The sequence below is a fragment of the Drosophila melanogaster genome, chromosome 3L (assembly GCF_000001215.4).
Source record: "Drosophila melanogaster chromosome 3L".
Taxonomy (NCBI): domain Eukaryota; kingdom Metazoa; phylum Arthropoda; class Insecta; order Diptera; family Drosophilidae; genus Drosophila; species Drosophila melanogaster.
Window position 1 is genome coordinate 24,195,132 of NT_037436.4, and position 22,575 is coordinate 24,217,706.

General features: G+C 35.6%; 1 protein-coding gene across 2 annotated transcripts in view, besides 1 other annotated feature; it reads left to right on the top strand.

Annotated features, from left to right (window-relative positions):
• Nucleotides 1-22,575, top strand: part of Snap25 (Synaptosomal-associated protein 25kDa) — a 225,026-nt gene that overhangs the window by 120,952 nt on the left and 81,499 nt on the right. For both annotated transcript variants that reach the window (NM_001043176.2, NM_001043177.3), the window contains exon 5: nt 14,890-15,007. In NM_001043176.2, the coding sequence (NP_001036641.1) occupies nt 14,890-15,007 (118 nt within the window). The remainder of the gene's footprint in view (nt 1-14,889; nt 15,008-22,575) is intronic.
• Nucleotides 2,503-8,363: a mobile genetic element.

Consider the following 22,575-nt stretch of genomic DNA (forward strand, 5'->3'; position numbering starts at 1 on the left):
CTATGTTTAGGTTATTTCCCCAGGCAATTGAAGCGTGCGCGCATTGTAATGATCCCCCCGCAGGTAACAGAACACATCCCACAACACCAACTCGGTTTCAGAAAGTCTCATGGTTGCCCCGAACAAATTCATTGCCTTGTAAAGCACATCACGCATGGCTATGAGCACAAGCGTTTGATAAGGTGTGGCATGTAAGTCTGCTATATAAAATGAAAGATCTCCTCCCAGGAGCCTATTATGCCCTTCTCAGCTCCTTCATCGGTGATCGGACCTTCGATGTTGCAGTACGGGGCTCTCGGTCAAGCATGGAACACATTCATGTGCTTGGGCCCTTCCTGCATATCCTGTACACTGCTGACATGCCAACACCTGTCAACAACACCGATGAAGCGTCCCCTGCTCAGCTGATCCTGGCCACTTACGCTGATGACACCGCCATGCACCACCATGCATGACACCGTCGCACCTTTCAATTCGCTTCCAATGCAGTTCAGGAATGGCTGCATACAATCGAGCCATGTACTGCCAAATGGAACATAGCCATTAACTGCAATAAGCCGGCCTGTGACACATTTACCCTGCGACCTGAAACCTGCCTAGCTCTTCTCTTCGACGGAAATAACATTGAATACGTCTCATGCCACTGCTACCTCGGAGTTCACCTTAATCGGACGCTTAGTTGGAAGCCCATATCACGGCAGTTAGAGCCAAATTCTCATTGGAAACTAAAAAAGTGGGACTGGCTTCTCCACTCAAGCAAATTTCTCCATTTACCAACTAAGGCTCTCTTATTAAAAGCCATATTAGGTCCAACACTGACCTACGCCATCCAACTGCCTCTAAGACTCAGCTCGATAGGCTTAGAGTAATACAATAGCTGGGCTCCCCTGGTATGTGAGCAACCGAGTCATCGAAAGGGACTTAAAAGTTGTCCCACTGGGAGACCAAAAAAACTTCCACAGCAGCCGATATGTTAAGTTCAGAAGGAATTTAACGATTCCTAGTGACTTTAAGATTAATGAATAATAAATGATTTTTCAAAAAAAAAGGGTTATTTCATGTTGATTATACCAGAGTTATTCATGAACTGGTTATACAAATTATTATTATGTTCTAGCAAACATTAAAGATCAACAAAGCTTTACGTGTGTGGTTATCGATAACTTAAGATTTCTATTGATTAATGGTTTGTGCCTTTACTATGAGACTTTTAAAAAGTTAAGCTTTCCAAACAATCCGGGTGTTGTGGTAGTGATGAAATCTGTTGTTCAATATTTTGTTTGTCGTCTTTATCTAGTGTCCCAAAAAGCTATTTGTAAGTGGAACTTAGAAAGGTAAACAGTCCTCGTTTGTGTCGTTTCGTTGTACGTATGCCGTTCATTTCTCTTTTCATTTTTTCAAAAAGAAAGTTTGATAGAGCTATGTTTTTAAATTCCCGAGTTTCTTTAATAAGGTTGTTACATGTTTCTTCAATTTGTGCTATGTTAATTGTGAGACAGTGATGCATAAAAGTAGTAGAAAGTTGTATTGTTCCTGATTCAAATAAAACGAATCCTTGATTGTTTTTAATAGGGTTTATTGTAAATATTATAAGTCCAATGATTAGGTTGTGACAGTCGGCTGGTAATATTTGATAATATTCATCATCATTTTTTCTTCATAAATTTGCCTTTGTAATGTGTTCCATTTTGGCATCTATTGATTTCGTTATAATGTTTTTAATCTATTTGTTTAATTCTGCACGTTTTCCAATAGGGATTTTTAGATTTTGAAAGTGTTATGGGGCTTGTCTATATTTTGTGTCAATTTAATAATTATATCCGTTACTCGTAGAGTAAAAGGGTATACTACATTCGTTGAAAAGTATGTAACAGGCAGAAGGAAGCGTTTCCGACTATATAAGTATATATATATAGTGACATATTCACATACAAAACCACATAACGTAGAGTAAACATATTGAAAAGCCGCATCCAGATCATAACGTAAACAATAAGTGACCACCATGCTAATGTGGATCAAATAACAAAAATATCCACTCTGCATTTTGGTTTAATTATATTGACACCCCCATACTGTATGCCATCTGCGCAGTATGCATTCTAATAAACAAATTCTTTGACAGCGGCACTTAGCCATTCTTGTAAACAAATCTTAAAGTCTGCCTGCTCTCTCTGAGGCTTCTCCTCCACTTAAGAATCCAAGAGCAATGCTCTCTCAAAATACTTAAGCATCTAAGAGCAATGCTCTCCCAAAAACACTAACATATTCTTTAAGCACAGAGGCTTCTCCTCATTTTCACTTTCATTTGATTTTTAGTCTTAAGCTGAACGTTAATCAATAAACAACACAATCGATCCCGAAATTTTGATTCGTTTTATTTTGGCAAAACTCAATTTTCAGCGTTGGTCTTAGTTCATATTCGGAACGGTCCATTTAATAGACTCAAAACTATTTATTGCAACCATTGATTTGCAATTATATATATATATATATATATATAATTACAACTTCGCGGTTTGTTGGTTTATAAAAAAAAGTATTTTTATTGATCAAAAACTTAAGCGAATGTCGGAGACAAATTCACGTCTTACACAATTGAAGTATGAATAAAATCTAAATCTAATTTGCAAAGCGAACGCTTAGCAAACCCTTGGCTGAGCTTATTTACTTCTTCATATTGAGCGTACATAGGCTCTCATTTATGTTTACGTTAATTAGGCGCTCTCTTGAGTGGATTGCGCATGGATATAGATCAGCCGAGTTTGAGCTACGTGGAAAGTTTTGACCCTTAAAGCTGTGTTAGCAGTTTTGACCCTCTGGTGGGAGTCGCGAATGCGGCTGCGGATGTTTATGTCTGTTGGATTGGGTGCCTTCTTGAGTGGATCACTCATGGGTACTGATCAGCCGAGAACTTGAGCTGCGTAAGCGGTTTTGACCCTTTGGTGGGAATAACTGATTCGGCAGCGGATGTTAATGTTTACATTAGGGTAGGCTGGATTTGTTATTGTCACCAGAATTTGGGTTCTTATTGGATACATGATTTTATGACTTATATCCTAAGGCATTCTATGATTTTGTGTATGGCTGTTCCTATGTGGTTATGTATGTGTGTGTGTGTGTAAGTATATGTGGTCTTATACTATGGCACATATGCTACTTCCCCATCCTTTAAATTTAGCCTGTCCTCAGGCGGATATTCTAGGATACAATACAGGATTAGTATCAAATACTGTATTTATATTTTCTGTTGTTGTGTTATTTTGTTGTTCTATTTGTTGTGGATTCTCTTTTTTATATTTAACAATTAGTTTTTTGGGAATGCCTTTATATTTATAAATAAAATATAGTATAAGTGTAAGTATTATAATAGCAAGTGTAGTTAATGTAATAATTTGTAATGTGTTGTATGTATTAGTGTGTTCTTTAATTATTTCTTTAGCATTTAGATATGATAATGGTTCTAATTTTGTTACATTGTTATTGATATAGACCGTTTGTGTGTAGTCTAGTGTTGTGCTTGTAATTAATATGTTTTCTATTTGAACAGAACAATTAAAAGCTTTTATTATATTGTCTCCTTCTATTATAATTTCTCTATTAATTATACAGTTTTAATTTAATACAATTTTTGATAATTTCCAAGTTAAAATTATGTTTGGTTCTACATAAGTTATTCCAATATTGTTATGTGTTTTTGAATATCTGCATTCTGTTGGTATTTGATTTAATATTCCTGTAATACATTGGTTTATTATTGGTTTTCCTGAGTTTTGTTTGTAAACTTGATTATCTTGAATATAATATTTATCATTTACATTTTCTATAAGTATATTATTATCTTTGTCTGGATATGGTACGATGATAAAAATGTGCAGTTTTTATAATGTCTCTAGAAATATGGGAAATAATAAGTATTTCATTTGCATCTGATTTTAACCACGTAGAAGTTTTTATATTTAGCAATTTTTCGGAATTTACATGTGATAATGGATCATGTCTTAATAATTTGGGATTAAAAATACCAAGTCTTGTTAATTGCATACCAAGTTCTATATCTTCAATGTATTCGGTAAACTGTTGTAAATTAAATACTAAAAGTTCTAGTCTTCTGTCACCTTCACTTATTGCGCTTAAATGGTTGAATACTTCAATGCCTCTATTGACTACTTCTATAACTTCATTCAATTCATTAATTTGAATACTATGTTGAGAAAGATCGTATATTTTTTGTTCTAATTCTTCTTTGTCATTTTGATCTAAAGTGCCAAAAAGGTATTTATATGCGGTACCTATAATATTAATTAAACCACGTTTATTGCGTTTTATTATTCTTATTCCATTCATTTCTCTGTCTAATTTTTCAGTTAAATATTGGATTTGGGCTATAGTACCATATTCTTCAGCTTGTTTAATTAAATTTGCAAAAGTTTGTTCGGTCTTTGTTAAGTTTACGGACAAATAGTGATATTCATAGTTTATAGGTATATTAATTGATCCTGTTTTAAATATAAGATATCCATTTTTAGCTTGTATCGGGTTCACCTCTAGGCTTTGACCACGGACGGCACGGATGAAACATATTATGAGTGTTATTATAAATAACTGTTTAATCGGACCCCACTTGATTTTCGAGAGTTGAGCTGGAATTGTATTTACTTTTATTAATTCTCTTTTGTTTTTTAAATTTAGATTTATAATGTTCAACTTTTCTTCCTCTATTTCTTTCTTCGTAATGTTTCTCATCTATTTGTTCTACGTGTCCTGTTTTCTTAAATGGGTTAGTTGTTTTACTTTTTACCAATGGTGCTTGTTTATATCTAGTATCTACTTCATAGGTATGTCTATCTTTATTCAACTTATATATTTTTGATTGTTTCTCTTTTTGGGTGTCATATGCAGGTGTTCCTGCATAAAGGAAAATATCAGCTGGTGTTCTCCCAGTTGTATTGTGTTTAGTTTTGTGGTTATATACATAGAGAATAGTTTCAAATTGTGTTATCTTATTTTCTGGGTCGGACTCACTATTAATGATTCTTAACTTTTCATTGAGTGTTTTATGGAATCTTTCAATGTCAGAAATTCCATTTTTACTTGTTGTGATATTTATATTCACATTCTCGGACCTAAGCCATAAATGTAACGCGGAACATATAAAAGCTGAATCTTTATCGGCCTTTATTTCGGACGGTTTTCCCATTTCATTGAAAATTTTAAGAAGAGCTCTTTTTGCTTCCAGCCAGTCTCTACTACTGACTTCAATCAAAGCGGCATATTTTGAATAAATGTCAATGCATGACAGGAACGTTTTATTATTGATTAAATAAAAATCTATAACATATTTTTCTCTGGGATTAAAAGTTTCTGGTGTTAACTCATATCTTAGTTTAGTATCTCTATGTTCTGTTTTGGATATGTTACATACTTCGCATTCATTAATAATGTTCTGTATTAACTTTTGGTAGTCTGGGTAATAATATTTTTCTTTAAAAAGGTTAGTTTGTTTCTCTATTCCTGGGTGTAAAAGTTCTCTGTGACTTTTTATAATTATTTCTTTAAATTCGGAATATGTTTCAATGTCTTTTAATTTGATGTTTGATTTCATAACTTTAGTTATGTTATTCGGACTGACAATTTCTATGTAAGCGTTTTGAAATGTAAGGAAATCTATTTCGTTATGAAAGAAAATTACGCTTCTTTTGGTACATAAGTATTCTTTAATTAATTCCTTGGCATGGACATTTGTCATTTCTATGTAATGAATTTTAATTTTTGTTTTATGAAAGTATCTTTTAGTTTCTACGTTATTATTATCGTCTTTTATAAATTCTATCTGCCTGTTGTAGTAATTAATTGGTCTTTCCGTTAAGGAAATATAAGATTGGTTATCTTCTTGAGCACTGTGAATAGTAGCTTGTGTTGGTAACGAAATGTTACTGGAGGTTTCTCCTAGGAAGTTTTCTTCAATTTTTACTCTCGATAGAGCATCTGCTACATGGTTTTCTTTACCAGGAAGATATTTGATATGATAGTCAAATTCATTTAATTTGATTTTCCATCTCTGAAGTTTCATGTTTGGCTCTTTAATTGAATCAAGCCAAACTAATGGCCTGTGATCACTATGGATCTCGAATTTTCTACCAAATAAATAGGACCTGAAGTATTTAGTGGCCCAAACAATAGCAAGGAGTTCCTTTTCTATTGCGGAATAATTAACTTCATGTTCGTTCAGAGTTCTACTAGCATAGCATATAGGTTTATGCTCTTGTGATAATACCGCGCCTATAGCAAAATTGCTAGCATCAGTAGTTAGTGAAAAAGACTTTTTAAAATCTGGGTGTATTAATATGGGATCGGACGTTATTAACACTTTTAATTTTTCAAAAGCTAAGTAATAGTCTGAATCTTTGATATTTATTATTGAGCCCTTTTTTAGTCGTAATGTCATTGGTTTTGCTATTTTAGCGAAGTTTGGAATAAATTTGCGGTAAAAACCGCAAAGACCAAGAAATGATTTTATTTCCTTAGTGGACTTTGGTATAGGGAAATTCACTACGGCTTTAATTTTTGCGGGATTTGGTTTAATACCATCTGTTGTAATTATGTGCCCTAGGAATTCAGTTTCCTTTTTTAGGAATTCGCATTTATCTAGCTGTAATTTTAAATTTGCTTCTCTGAGCTTTAAGAATACCTTTCGCAAAGACATTATGTGTTCTTCCAATGAAGTGGAATACACAATTATGTCATCCATATATACGAGACAGTTTTTGTATATTAAATCTGCTAAGAGATTATTCATGCAACGTTGAAAAGTTGCGGGTGCATTTTTTAAACCAAATGGCATTCGAGTATATTCAAAATGACCATTTTTGGTTGAAAAAGCTGTCTTCGCTATAGAATTTTCATCCATTTGTATTTGATGAAAACCTTTTGCGAGGTCAATGGTTGTAAAGTATTGGCAATTTCCAAGCTTATCCAATATTTCATCCATTACTGGTATTGGGTATTTGGGTTTTAAATTCATCAATGAGGACTGATCGTAGTTCAGCCCAAGTGTTGCACTGTTGTAGCTGGGATACTTCTTGTGCATGTTGGGACAGCTGCCTCTCGATGGCACTGTAGAGTACACTATGTTGCCTCTTGTCTGTTGTCGGGTATAGGGACATCACGAAGTCCACACGTCTCACAAATGATGCCAGTTCTCTTGTGGAACCGTCAAATGTTGAGATGTGACGAATCTGGCCCAAAGCCTGATTCAAATGTAATTCAGATAGAATCATAATTTGTTCGCTGGGTTGTGCCATGTTGTTGGCTATAGTTGATTTTTCTTTGAATCACTTGGTAGATTGATACCGGGGTTTTATTTTATTTATTTAAAATTCGCACACCTTTGTAGCAGTCCAATCAATGCTAGATGGGCTACACAACACTGACCTGGTAACAGTCACACCTTTTATTTTGGTGGGTCACACTTTAATGGTCACTTGCAGTTTTTTAATTTATATTTGTATTAATAGTATCCAACATCGAGAGTTAGATAACTGTTCACAAATATTTTGTCACATAAGTTCTTTTGCGGATCTGCTTTGTATGAACTGAAGCACAAGCGAAACTTTGTTCGTCACGAGTTGCGCTTTATTAATCTCGAACTAATCTATTAGCTCTAAGAGATTATGTTCACACGCGGATCCTACCGACTGCGCCAATTACAACTTCGCGGTTTGTTGGTTTATAAAAAAAAGTATTTTTATTGATCAAAAACTTAAGCGAATGTCGGAGACAAATTCACGTCTTACACAATTGAAGTATGAATAAAATCTAAATCTAATTTGCAAAGCGAACGCTTAGCAAACCCTTGGCTGAGCTTATTTACTTCTTCATATTGAGCGTACATAGGCTCTCATTTATGTTTACGTTAATTAGGCGCTCTCTTGAGTGGATTGCGCATGGATATAGATCAGCCGAGTTTGAGCTACGTGGAAAGTTTTGACCCTTAAAGCTGTGTTAGCAGTTTTGACCCTCTGGTGGGAGTCGCGAATGCGGCTGCGGATGTTTATGTCTGTTGGATTGGGTGCCTTCTTGAGTGGATCACTCATGGGTACTGATCAGCCGAGAACTTGAGCTGCGTAAGCGGTTTTGACCCTTTGGTGGGAATAACTGATTCGGCAGCGGATGTTAATGTTTACATTAGGGTAGGCTGGATTTGTTATTGTCACCAGAATTTGGGTTCTTATTGGATACATGATTTTATGACTTATATCCTAAGGCATTCTATGATTTTGTGTATGGCTGTTCCTATGTGGTTATGTATGTGTGTGTGTGTGTAAGTATATGTGGTCTTATACTATGGCACATATGCTACTATATATATATAGACTTCTATATATTCTTGATCAGGATCAATAGCCGAATCGATCTAGCTATGTCCGTTTGTCCGTCTGACCGACTGCCCGTCTGTCCTAATACAAGTTATCCAACCAGCACTTAGCCACCCTATAAATAACCAAACTTAAACAAAACACTTGTCCGAAAATTTTAATTTCACAATGCTGTGAAATAATTTCAATATAAAGCTTTTATCCTACAAAATTTTGAAATTTCAAGAAAATTCTAAAGAAAAGATTCTGGCCGAGGTTGAGTGGATTAGGATTATGATTTAGAAGATCATTCGGAATCGGGAGGAGATCGTTCAAATTAAAAGATAAGCAATAAGAAGAGTAATAAGAGTATATAATTAAACAGTAACAATTTTAACTGGTGCCCATCGTGTACTTCAAAAGTTCTAAAAAAAAATACTAATGATAATAAGTTAAATATACAACGGATCTCGCGCCGCCAAGAACTCATATTTTTAGTGGATAAATCAAAACATCCACATTAATCCAACGACATCTAACTACGACAGTGATCATGGAAAAACTTAATTGGAAAATTATTAATGCAATAATCCAATTAAGAATTTAATATATAAAAAGTTCGACTGAATGCTTAATACAAAGACACTAAGAATAATAAGAATCGGACTCAACAACAAACACCATTAAAACCAAACCAAAAACTATAACCAAAAATAAAAAATTCAACACCAAGAAGAAAGGAAGAGCTGAGGGCAATCCCCCGTCACAGCTTAATACAAAAAATTAAAGGAAGACACAAGCAGATAATAATTGTCTTTAAAAAAATTTATGAAATAAAAGCAAGTTACAGGAAATACTATAAACCTTTAAAATTAAAAATTACAACATAAATTTTAACAATTAATAAAAAAAAAATCTGAAAAATTTAATAAATAGTTACAATGGCAACCGGAGGTTCAGCGCCAACCTATTCTGCCGTCGGGATATCCAGCGCCACCAATCCGACAATAAAATTAATTAACCGATTATCTGATAAGGTTTGTATCATTCATATCGGCTTTGAAGGACGAAAACAAGCGTTGCTTTGGGTCCCTAAGCTGTTGAAGGTTAGCGTTCCACCTTGGCACTTTGGCTTTGTGGATCACTCTTTTCGTTCAAGGAATGCTGCAGTTTGCAGCTGCTCGTATGACTTTCGTCATTTGTGCGACCTGCTGATTTAGGCAACCTATCGTCCAATATGCTGCTAATTTTTCGAAACTTTCATTAAGGCGTTTCCAGTTTGCTAGGTCTGTCCCGTATTTAGGCAGGAGGGGTAAGGTATTACCGGGACGGTGTAGGTGTGTTTATGTGGATGGTTATGGGAAAGTGGTCACTTCCATGAAGATTATATAATATAGACCATAGATATCTGTGGAGATATCAGTGAGATATCGATGTGAGTGAAAGTGTTGTGAGTTGAAAGGTGAGTCGGGGAACCGTCGTTAAGAACAATTAGGCTGTTTTCAAGAATTACGCTTTCAATTTTTTTACCCCTTGTGTTTGTGCGCGGCGAACCCCATAAAGGACTCCATGAGTTTAGGTCACCCAGGAGTATTGTGGATCCATTAAGGTTTTGTAGAATTTCTGATATGTCAGAGGATGAAAAGATTTGACTTGGTGGGATGTACGCATTAACAATATCAATGACCTGTTCAAACTTAAGCTGCAATGCGGAGCAGAGTATGCTGGAGTTAATGTTACGGTATGTATGTGGGACATTCCTTTTAATAAGATCACCAATGCCTTCGACTTCTCTGTTGCAACTTTTCTTACTTGACTTCTTGGCGACGACTCCCCTCTATCTTCACGATCTGCAACTTCTTCTTCGATCATTTCAGCCAACTGCTCTCCTGATCCTATCGATAGTTTCATGCAGTGCTGCCACCTGTGCTATCGCGCTGCCATCACTATCATTATTTACACTTGGTCATCCTGCTCATCATCGTCTGTCCCAGACGATAAGTCATCCTCATTGTTCTGAGCATACTTCCATACTTAGCTCAATGTTATCAGCACTTGTATGCGTCTTTTTGGGGCCTTCTCCTTGGACAGCTTTACGAACTCCATATCTGCCATTGCGTTTTGCTTTTATTACTTCAAAAGGTCCTAGAAAAGCGCTTGCCAACTTTTTCCCAGCAACAAACTGAGTACGTTTTACTGCTACAAGATCAGATCAGGTTCTTTGTATACAACTTCTCCTTTACGTTTCTTGTCGTGCTGTTTTTTAGAAATATCTTGAGCCTTCAGTATTTGTTCCTAAACCGCAATATCTGCCTCTCTTTGTCAAATTCTTCAAGCATTTTATTTTCCAAAAGTTCCAATAGTCTGGCGTTGGACTTATTCTGCATTTTTACTCCAAACATTATCTCAAATGGTGACTTCTTTGTAGAGCAACTTAAATGGGAATTAATAGCTCTTTGCACTTGTGATGTGAACTTATACCACTTTGAAGAATCTTCAGTCGACAATTTAGAAATAATAGATAAGATAGATCTATTTATTCTCTCTACCTGCCCATTTCCTCTGGGAACTCCAGTTGTTGTTAAGACATGCTCGATTCCATTTCTCTTGACGTATTCTTCAAATGCTCCTGGCCATTTCCATTTTTTTTTTTGCAAAACTTCGTCAGCTCCTGTTGATTTTGTAGTAAAAATCCACACGAATTTTGAAAATCCATCAACAAGTGCGAAGATGTACTTATATTGTTTCACAGACGAGTCCATCGGAACTAAGTGATCAGAATGCAAATGCAAAACGGCTGAGATAGTTCACGTCCTCACCCGCACGATGCTCTGCCTTGAAGTCGAATTCTGCCATATACAAAATCCATTCTGATACCTCTCGAGGAACGTCTTTCTTTTTGATGGTCTGTGTAAGCGCTATGTTGTCAGTAATAATGGCGAAATTTCTTCATAGCTAAATAAGCAGCCTTTACTTCCAAAATATAACTGCGCCTTCCTGATTCACTTGGACTCGTCCTTTTGCTCAAATAAAATATGGGGTGCAATTGATTTTCAATATTCTGCAGCAATGTGGCACCGAATCCGTCCTTTGAAGCATCTGTGTGCAGCTCCTTTGATGCACCTCTACAATTAATCCTTAAAACAGGTTCTTCACACAATGCACTCTTTAGATTCTCAATAGCTGCGTATTCTTTAGACTCCAATTAAAAAAAAGGCATGCTAGATTCGTTGAAAAGTATGTAACAGGCAGAAGGAACCGTTTCCGACTATATAAAGTCTATATATTCTTGATCAGGATCAATAGCCGAATCGATCTAGCTATGTCCGTTTGTCCGTCTGACCGACTGCCCGTCTGTCCGTATACAAGTTATCCAACCAGCACTTAACCACCCGATAAATAACCAAACTTAAACAAGACACTAGTCCGAAAATTTGAATTTCACAATACTATGAAATAATTTCAATATAACAAATATTTCAAAAAACAAATTTTTGAAAGTTCAAGAAAATTCTAAAGAAAAGATTCTGGCCGAGGTTGAGTGGATTAGGGAGGAGATCGTGAACAGTTTTAAATAAAAGATAAGCAATAGAAAGAGTGTCTTGTAATAGTAAAAATGAAAAAGTCTATCACCAATAAAATATTATATTATAATAAAATAAAAATTGTATGTAAATTTTGAGTAGACATACATACAGGATAAATATTGTTCATTGTCAATTGAATAAAATTCGATGTCGTAAAGGTCTCTTGGGTTATAGGTCTCTGAGGTTATTTGAAAAATGGGTGTCGTTGGTCTATGGTTCTGCTTTTGCAAGATTGCAGATTTCTCAATCATTAATTTTATTTTGAATTAATTTATTATAGTTGGAAAAATAATGAATTTCTTTAAAAAGTCGTGTCATTTTTCAATACCACGGTGCAATAATTTTATGAGTTGAGTAATAATAAATTCTTTGAATTCGGCGTAAGAGCTTATGTCTTTTAGTGTAAAATTGTTACGTTACTGTTTGGGTTAATAGTTTTTTCCTGATGCGCATTTTGAAAAATGGAAAGGTCGCTGTCATTATCTATGTAAATTGCGCTAGTGTGATTTAGAAATATTTTATTAAAATGTCTTTTGCTTGTGGTAGTAATTTCAGTGTACATATTTTAGGACAATTTTAGTTTTTGTGAAATATTTTGATATACGTATCTACTTGGCTTATGGCATCTGTTATAAATTCAATTTGTCTATTATAATGACTTATAGTTTTTTCAGTGATCGGAATATAATTTTGCGTTACTTTCTGATGCACTGCGCATTGTTGTTGCTGTTGAAATATTTTCTTCTTCGTTATCATATTTTCTTCAATTTTAACTCGAGATAAAGCGTCTACTACATAATTTAGTTTCCTTCTAAATATTTTATCTTAAAGTTGTAGTCACTAAGTTTTATTCGCCAACGTATTAATTTCATATTAGGTTCCTTAATGTTATTTAGCCAAACAATTCTGTTCGTGGTCGTTTAAAGTTTTGCTTGCAAACCTAATTGGTTTGTTATTTTGTGATAGCACGGCTCCTATGTCAAAATTGTTAGCATCAGTAGTAACTTGATTTATTTTTGTTTAAATTAGGGCAAATGAGAAGGGGGTCACTCATGGACAAGGATTTTTCATTTTTGAAAGTATTTATTATATATATATGTTGGGTTTTATTATATTATTATTAACTTTATTCGTACATTAAAACAAAATTTTAGATCGTCTTAGAATTATAGACCGTCTTTGTCTTACGGTTAGGTCTTCACCCTCTTCTTTGTCATCGTATTGCTGTCGCTCTCGTAGCCACAGAGGCAGAACGCACAACTTACTTCTTCCACAACTCCTTAGCTAACGTCGTTCAGCACTTCGCTCTCGTAGCGTTGCGCTCCTCGTTGATGGCGAAATCGCCACCTCGCTAATTCGCCTTTTTTTCATATGTAGTCTTTGCTCTTCTTCTTATCGTCGTTGTCTAGTAATCAGCTGCTTCATACTAGTGGGTTTTGGGTAAACTGCCAAAAACCAATCCCACATATATTTCGCCGAAAGTAAAAGAAAGTAGAAATAAAACGATAACGGTTCTTATCAGGACTAAACCCGTGCGTGTGTTTTAATCGGTTTGACTTTGTTGCCTGACTTGCGTGGGGTCAGCTAGGAAAGGGGTAGCAGGAGTGCATGGGTATACGGTTGGAGACGGGGTCAGGGGCAACAACAAGAAGGACATACAACGTAGCCAGTGCCGCCCGCAGCAGCACACACGGTCCCCACATCTTTCCTTGAAATATCCTTGCTGCAAACAGTGCAACGTTTGAGAGAGGGAATATCAGTGAACAAAAAACAACAACATTGATAGATTTTTGTGCAATGGAAAAATACAGAACATAAGATGGATCGGAGGCATACAGGTGGCGCTAATCTGATGACGCGCAGTGTATAAGTTAACTAAAATAAATACAAACAGCTAACTAATCAATAAATAATAAGGAAGAATTGCCTTAACAATAAGTAACACAATATATAACAAGAATGCAACCTATCCAAGCAATCCAACCTAAAAAACTGCAACAATGTAATACATTGTTTAGTTCAATAATCTAAACATCCGCTCAAGACGTCGCAAATGCCACCAACATCGTCCGCTGTGTGTTTTGCGTGCGCACTTTTGGCCCTTGATGACAAATCGCTGACACTGCAGATCATAATCAGTTCAAGCCAGATCTGCAGAGCTCTGCCGCGTCAGCGCCTAAAACCCACAGCTAGCAAAGGTATTCTAAAATCTTTTCTGTTCAGTCACAATTTGGAGTTGAATAAATTCACATCAAAATAAAATTCTATTTTTAAATTAAAGTGTAATATAATTTATATATAGAATTATTATATAATATATATTTAAATTTTTCTCCTTATTTGACGCAAGTTAATAGGGTGAGAGGTTTTGCTATTTTTGCAAAATATAGAATGAACTTGCGGTAATATCTGCATAAGCCTAAAAATGATTTAATTTCTTGAGGTATTTTTGGAATGGGAAATGTTTCCCAATCGGCTGAAACATCTTAAACATCATTGACTCAGTCGGGCATGTTTCGAATCGAATTCTTAAACGGTGTACGATTGCGATTTTAAAATCGCAAAATCAATGCTCGTAAAATTTTTGCGATTTGTAAAACGGGTATTGTTGTCTTAAAAAAATCTTTTTTTGTTAAAATTATTAATTAATTAATAATATGAAAAATTAATTGCGAGCATAGGTATTAAAACGGTTAAAAAGGTGGCCAATCTGTTGTCAGGAAAACAGCTTAAATAGCTGTTTACTGTTGATTGCTAGCAGCAAAATTCTGCTTTCTCCTGGATTCAAAACAAGTAATTGGAAATACAAAAGACATTTTTTCACGTTTATTGGTTTTGCTAAAAAATAAGTCAGCTGTTTGAGCAGCAAAAAACGATAGTAATAATGTTGCATATTTCGTAATCTTTTTATATAATAATTCTATATATATATTTTTTTTTTTTAGAACAACTGGATCGTATTGAAGAAGGAATGGATCAAATTAATGCAGACATGAGAGAAGCAGAAAAAAATTTAAGTGGAATGGAAAAATGTTGCGGCATTTGTGTTCTTCCGTGCAATAAGTTTGTATATTTTACATTTATATTTATTGCATATAGGGACTCAAAACATAATTAGATAAATTTATACAAGAAGGTCGGCGATATTAAACGTTTGTAAAGCTTGTAAATTTTAAAGTGACTGTGAGGGCACGGATAAATTTTACTGCACCTCAGCTGTGCAGCAATATCATCGTTATCTATGCAGATCAGGTGCGTGAGCATCTAAGATCTCCCTCTTCGCGTTCTCTCTCTCTCTCTCTTTCTCTCTTGTACTCTCAGACCTACACATTTGGCTTAGCGTTCTGTTGTTCGCTCTGCAACTCATTATCGCTCAATATCATTCGCTTTTGTTACCTATGCACGTGCGCCTTGATGCAGAATCTCTTTATCTGAAACCAATAAACTCTTATAGACCGTGCCTTTTCATTGCACAAAAATAGCTTAAAGAAAGCCTATTAGCTCAACACTTGGTGACCCCGACGTGAGTTCTGCATAAACAATAAATAATGCAAATCTTGCAAAGCTGTTTAAAAATAATTAATTAATTCGCTGTTGTCTCTGAGTGCGTACCTTTTAAATTATGGAAGGTAATCAAAACTGTATAGAGTGTTCACGTGACCACTTTTTTTATTCTCAAAGAGAGAGAGAATATAACTTAACAAAAAACAACAACATTCTCGAATTTTCGTGCAATGGCAAAATACTAGAAATAAGAAGAAACGGAGCCGTGCAGGGTGAGCTAATCTGATGACGCGCAGTGTATGTATTGTATATATAGCAAATCATATAGTGCTGTTTAAAGCTTTAACTTTAATTGTATGGCTGTTGATGCATAGTGCGTTGTACAATAGTTTTTTTTTTAGCCAAATAACGGAAGTTGCCGCTAATTCTTCTTTGCGCTCATCTTCCCGCTTGCACCGAATTTAGAGTCGCTGTTCCTGCTGTTTTGTTATTGTTCCTGTTGCCAATGCCTTCTGAAAATTCTGGTAACGCTGATGCAAACAGGGCGGCATTTTTGAAGCGGAAGACGGCTGTAATTTATACTCGAGTGGAACGTTTAGCGGACTCCATATCACGCTTTGCAAAATTTTCATTTGATGAGTCCGTTCTTTATGTGGGATTAGAGCTGATCGATGACATTTTAAAATGCTCAACGAGCTCAAAGAACAGGATTTTGTGCGAAATTTAAAGTAATTTGAGTGAGAAATTTTCTTAAAATCAACGGTTAGGGGAGAGATTTGAAAGCGCGTCTCGCAACTAAACTCCATCGCAGCGTTCATTTCGGCATAGGGCAACGTCGCCCCTCTTGAGCATCTAAAATTATCTAAAAATTATGTTTACGACCATAAAAAAGTAGCCATCCTGACCTCACAAACATAGAAAAGAGTTGATGCATCTACGATGTCTGAGGGACACTGCGCTGGTAAGCATTCGCTCACTTCAAATATATGGCAACTATGATATAGCACTGGACTTCTGGGACTAAGGGCAGTGCGCTAAATGAATCGGAAGAAATCGCTGAATGCATTTTCGGCCAAGTATTTGTCCATGGGAGGAACATTTGGAGGACCCAGTGTCCAAAAATTCAATTCCGACGTGGAAATCTATGGAATCGTTTCTTTAGCAGCGATGCAGGACGCTGGAGAGCATGAAGTTTGCCATGGCAAGCTTTGCGCCAGGTAGTCAGGAAGGATGTAGTAGAACATCTGATTGCGTAGGTCCGTCCTTCTTGCCACAAGGCTCAGTCATGCGACATGAGTCTTCTGCAATGCTTCTGGGCACTCAAGACTGGGCATCAAATGAGGCAGTGCCACTCCAGCAATTGCCATGTGTGCGGATCTAAGCACCACTTTGTGCTTCATCTAGGAAACTCGGCTCCGACTTCACAACATAAAAGATCACAGGCTGAAGAAACGCTTGGATCTGACCCGCATAATGCCGAAGAACATTTTTCATTCCCTAGAACGTCTGCAGCTGTTCTTGCACAGGATCTTGGTAAAGATGTTGTGCTCCTAGCCAACGTATTAGTGACGAACCGTACACGAATCTTTGTTCCTTGACGTGCTCTGCTCTACTCTGGATCTCAACTGCACCTCATAATATCCCGATTCGCAAATCAACTTCATATTAAGAGGACAAAATCGGCAGCGTGTGTCACCGAAATAGTTCATTTTAGTTTTGAGGCAGATGGTTCGCAGTAAACATTTCAATGCGATCTCGAACGTCTCAGTAATCGACCAACTTTACTGCTGTTATTGCCTGCAATATAATTGAAAGTTCTTGAATATAGACATTTGCAGCTGGAACATACCACAAAGCATTAAGCTCACGGACCAAGTTTTACCGTTCTTAACGCATTGATTTACTGATTGGCGACAGTCTCTTCTACGAACTGCTTTGCGAATGTCAAGTCAAGCTTCCGCCAGAATTACCACTAATGCAAGAGTCGCGGTTGGGAAGGATTGTTACATTAAGGAAGAAGCCAGTGCTAGAAATTCGTCAAAGAGCGTCTTTTGAAAAATATTTCCACACTGAAGGATCAGAACAGCCATCTAGCTCACGTGCCTCACTTGCACCCTTTGTTGACCAAGATGACCTTCGGCGAGTATATGGTCAGCTGGGGAAGTCTTCGTTGGATTCAGTGACCGAAACGCAATCAGCGTCCCGAAAGATCAAGGATAATATAGCAGCGGAATCTGCTGCCCGTTAGGAATTCTGTTCAAGACCACGCTTCCAAAAGGGGGAGTATGTCGCGTCACGCACGACTCCCACCAAAGGGCCAAAACCGCTTACGCACCTTAAATTCTCGGTTGATCAGTATCCATGCGCGATCCATTCATGAGAGCGCCCAATTCATATAAATACATAAGAAAGCCTCTTTACGCTCAACATATAAAGAAGTAAATAAGTCTCGGCCAAGGGTTTGCTAAGCGTTTGCAACTTACAATTAGATTTAATTATTTCGCTCTACAAATGAGACGTGAATTTTCTTCGCTTCCACACGTGTAATTTTATTTGAATAAAAATTATATTTTGTTCTTAATAAATTACCATATATATAAATATAAAATATATAAAATATAAAATATAAATAAATATATAAATTGTAAGCTCTTATTGTTTAATTATTATTATTAATTAATTATTATTATTGTTTAATTATTATTATTTACCTATTTTCAATAAAAATGTCTAAATTGTTACAATATTGATTAAGATTTTCTGGAGTTATCTTCCACGTTACAAGTATATTAGGCTTAATGTATTGAATGTAAAGTGGTTTACGATCTTTATGAAAAGTACACGTTGGTGTTTCGTGTCTAATTATACTTGATAAGCCATAGTTTTTGATGATATTCCTTCTTTGTGTATTTTAAACATTATTATTGTTTAGATAAAATTTGGCCTCTGTATTTTCATCTATAATTTTTCCATTATGGTCAGGTTAAGTGGTGATAAGGTAAGTGGCTGTTCAATTGTATTTATGGGAATAGGAGACATAAGGAATATTTCGTTAGTAGCGGTGCTATCCCAGGCATACAATTTTTTTTTTTCATTAAAGTTTTGTATTAAATATTCTTAGTCGTGTTAGTTGTAACCCGATTTCAATGTCTTCGATATATTTAGTAAAATGTATAATGTTAAATATTAAAAGGGAGATTTTTCGTTCTTTTCCTAAAGATTTTGAGTGGGAATTTACCATTTCATTTCTACTTTATTTAACGCTAGACTTAATGCGTTGCAATCCGTAACAATTTTAAATCTCTTTCCCTGATTCTAAATCTTCTTAATGCATACACGATGGCCAATGTTTCAAGTTCAAAACTATGATATTTGGCCTCATCCTTTGTTGTGGCTTTCGAGTAATAAAATATAGGGTGCCATTTCATATCCTCTTTCTTTTGCAATAACACTGCACCAAAACCTTGTGCACTTGCATCTGTATGTAACTCTATTTCATCCTTATAACAATATAACCCTAACACTGGAGCTTCCACTAACTTTTTCTTAAGTGTCTCAAAACATTCTAACTCTTTTTCTTCAAACGAAAATTCATTGTCTTTCTTTAATAAGTCATATAAAGGTTTTGCAATCGTTGAAAAACCCTTAATAAATCTTCTAAAATATGAACACAATCCTAAAAAGCTTCTGACACCATGCTCCTTATCTGGTACTGGAAAATCTCTAATTGCTTCTATTCCCTTGTCATTGGCCTGTATTCCCTTACTTGTTATTAAAAATCCTAAATATTGTACACTCGATTGCAGAAACTCACATTTATCCATTCTCAGCTCTAATTTGTTCCTCGTCAACCTGTCAAAAACTTCCCTAAGTACTTCCATATGTTCCTTAATTCCTTTGCTAGCTATCATAATGTCATCCATATATATAATATCTTTATCCTGCCTTATCATATCCTCGAAAATTCTATTAATAAATCTCTGAAAGACCGCCGGTGCATTTTTCAGCCCCATTGGCATCCTTAAAAATTCAAACTGTCCTAAAGGCGTCATAAAAGATGTATATTTCATTGATTCCTTATTTACAAAAACATGAAAGTAGCCATGTTTAAGATCTAAGTTCGAGAATATCGTTTTATTTACTAATCTATCCAACAGATCATCAATCAATGGTAAAGGATAATTATTTTTGACCATTGTTTTGTTAAGTTTTCTGTAATCAACACATATCCTTAGGTCTCCTGTTTTCTTTTTCACTAACACTATCGGAGATGCATACTCTGAATCACTCGGTTTAATAATTCCGTTTTTTAGATACTCATCTAAGATAATCTGCAGCTTTTCTTTTTCAGTATATGCTAATCTTCTAGGAGAACAACTAAACGGTTTTAGGTCATTTAATCTTAATTGTATTTCGCACCGAATCTCCGGTTCATTCGGTCTTTCTTTATTAACATAACAGTTTTCTACAAAGTCAATAAATTGACATTTTATACCATAATCCACCTGATCACCTATTTTGTAATCAATTGAGTCATCTATTACATTAACTTCAAACATTTCCCTCTCCACTTTGCTTATTTCAGCATTGACAGCTTTCTCTAATTTATTTTTAACCGTGTCACTACTCATTTGACTTTTACTACTACCTTGACTAACACTATCGCTAACTGTTTTATTATTGTTGTACATATTTTCTTCCTTTAACATTTTATCGCTTTTCTTGTTACATCGACTTTCAATTTTATCCACTGTAATCATTTTCAAGGTGTCCAGATTCAAGATTAAATTACATGCTTCCATAAAATCTCTTCCCAATACTACATCATGATTCATAGACTCGTTTGCCACCATTATTAAATTAAAGTGTATTTTATTCAAATTTTTCATAATGTAACACAATATTTTTCCATATGTTTTCAAGGGACTTTTGTTTAATCCGTAAAATGAACTTAAAACTGGTACTCCAATAACATCTTTGGGTACTTTACTAATTTTTATGAACGAAATGGGGCTTCCCGTGTCTATGAGGCATGCTGTAATAAATTTTGATTTAGCATTGTTCATAAAATTAATTTCAAAATATCTTACGTAATTGTTTTCATCCCCATTCTTGTTTTTTAGGCACTTTGCTGCAAAGTGCCCCATCTCACCACAGGCATAGCATGACCCTTTTTCGCGCTTTGGCTTCCTGCACTCTTTGGCCCAGTGTGCTGCTATTATTGTTCACCGATGCCACCTTCTTGTCTGCTTCATCCACTTTCGGTAGTTTCACTTCCGCAAATGCCTTCTTTATGTGCTGGATATCTTCAAAGCATTGGATACGGGCTTGGTTACGTAGCATTTGATTCGGAATACCTTCAATGAGGAGCGCCACCAATTCTTATTTATCCATGTTTATTCCATGTGCAAGCATCACCTTATCGTCTGCATAAGCAACAAAGCTTTCGCTCGCTGTCCACTTTCGTTCCTCAAATTTTCGCCTTGTTTCTAACTTCGACTTCCTCTCACCAAACATTGATATTAGCTCAGCCGCCAACTGCTCCGTTGGTAGCAATACACGTTCTGGATCTGCATGCAACCACATGCATGCTTTTCCTTTTATCTTACTGACAATCAACATCTTTATATACGGTTCCTTTATTCCATAAACGCTGGCTATGTTTTTCACCTGTAAGATCCATTTGCGCGCACATGTATCTCCCGAAAATTTATTTACTGCCTCGGTTGCCATACGCAATAATAAATCCATATTTTGCACAGCTTGTCCCACTGTATTTCGTTTATTCTTGCCACATTCATTGTTCATTTTCTCACCGCCGCCGTCTTCGCTGTCGCAAACTTCGTTTTCGTCGCTATTCCCGTCGCCGCTGTTGTTGTTGCGGGCGCCGTCTGCACTGTTGTTCTTGTAACTGCGTATCCCGCTCTCCAGCTTCGCTGTCACTTTCGTCGTCTTTATGCTCTCCGTCTTTTCCGTTATTTCTTTTTTCTTTTTGAACATTATTATTGCTGCTTCCGTCGAAATCTTCTTCCTCGCTTTTTAATAATAATTTCAATTGATTTCGCTTTTCGTTTTTTAAATTATTCAAACGCAAAATCAATTCTCTTTTTGTTCCCGTGGTTGGTTCTTTTACTTCACTCAACCATCCTTTCAATTGCGCCGTCGATGCATTGCTTATATTCATTTTTTTTTCTCTTTGGCTCGTGATCGGCCCACTTCTGATATTGTAGGGGTATTATATATCCTCTTAATTAACTAAAACACACAAAGACAGGAGTTGGACTCTTTGATTTATTTGTTACTTTCCGTGTTCAGCTTTACCATTCGACTGACTCCCTCTCAGTTTGCGATCTGCCTCTATGCTTGTTGCTACAGGGCCGATGTTGCGAAACAGAGAGAATGCCACCCGAAAGCGAACAAGTACTTAATGTTTATATACTATGTTGCTATTATGAACTGAACTTATGTATGTGTACCTCTAGCCTACTACAATGACATTATTAAGACTATTTAGACTGCTAATTTGTACCGTGTGTTGTGATAGGGATAAAATATGTTGTTCAATATTTTGTCTGTCATCTTTATCTAGTGTCCCAAAAAGCTATTTGTAAGTGGAACTTAGAAAGGTAAACAGTCCTCGTTTGTGTCGTTTCGTTGTACGTATGCCGTTCATTTCTCTTTTCATTTTTTCAAAAAGAAAGTTTGATAGAGCTATGTTTTTAAATTCCCGAGTTTCTTTAATAAGGTTGTTACATGTTTCTTCAATTTGTGCTATGTTAATTGTGAGACAGTGATGCATAAAAGTAGTAGAAAGTTGTATTGTTCCTGATTCAAATAAAACGAATCCTTGATTGTTTTTAATAGGGTTTATTGTAAATATTATAAGTCCAATGATTAGGTTGTGACAGTCGGCTGGTAATATTTGATAATATTCATCATCATTTTGTCTTCATAAATTTGCCTTTGTAATGTGTTCCATTTTGGCATCTATTGATTTCGTTATAATGTTTTTAATCTATTTGTTTAATTCTGCACGTTTTCCAATAGGGATTTTTAGATTTTGAAAGTGTTATGGGGCTTGTCTATATTTTGTGTCAATTTAATAATTATATCCGTTACTCGTAGAG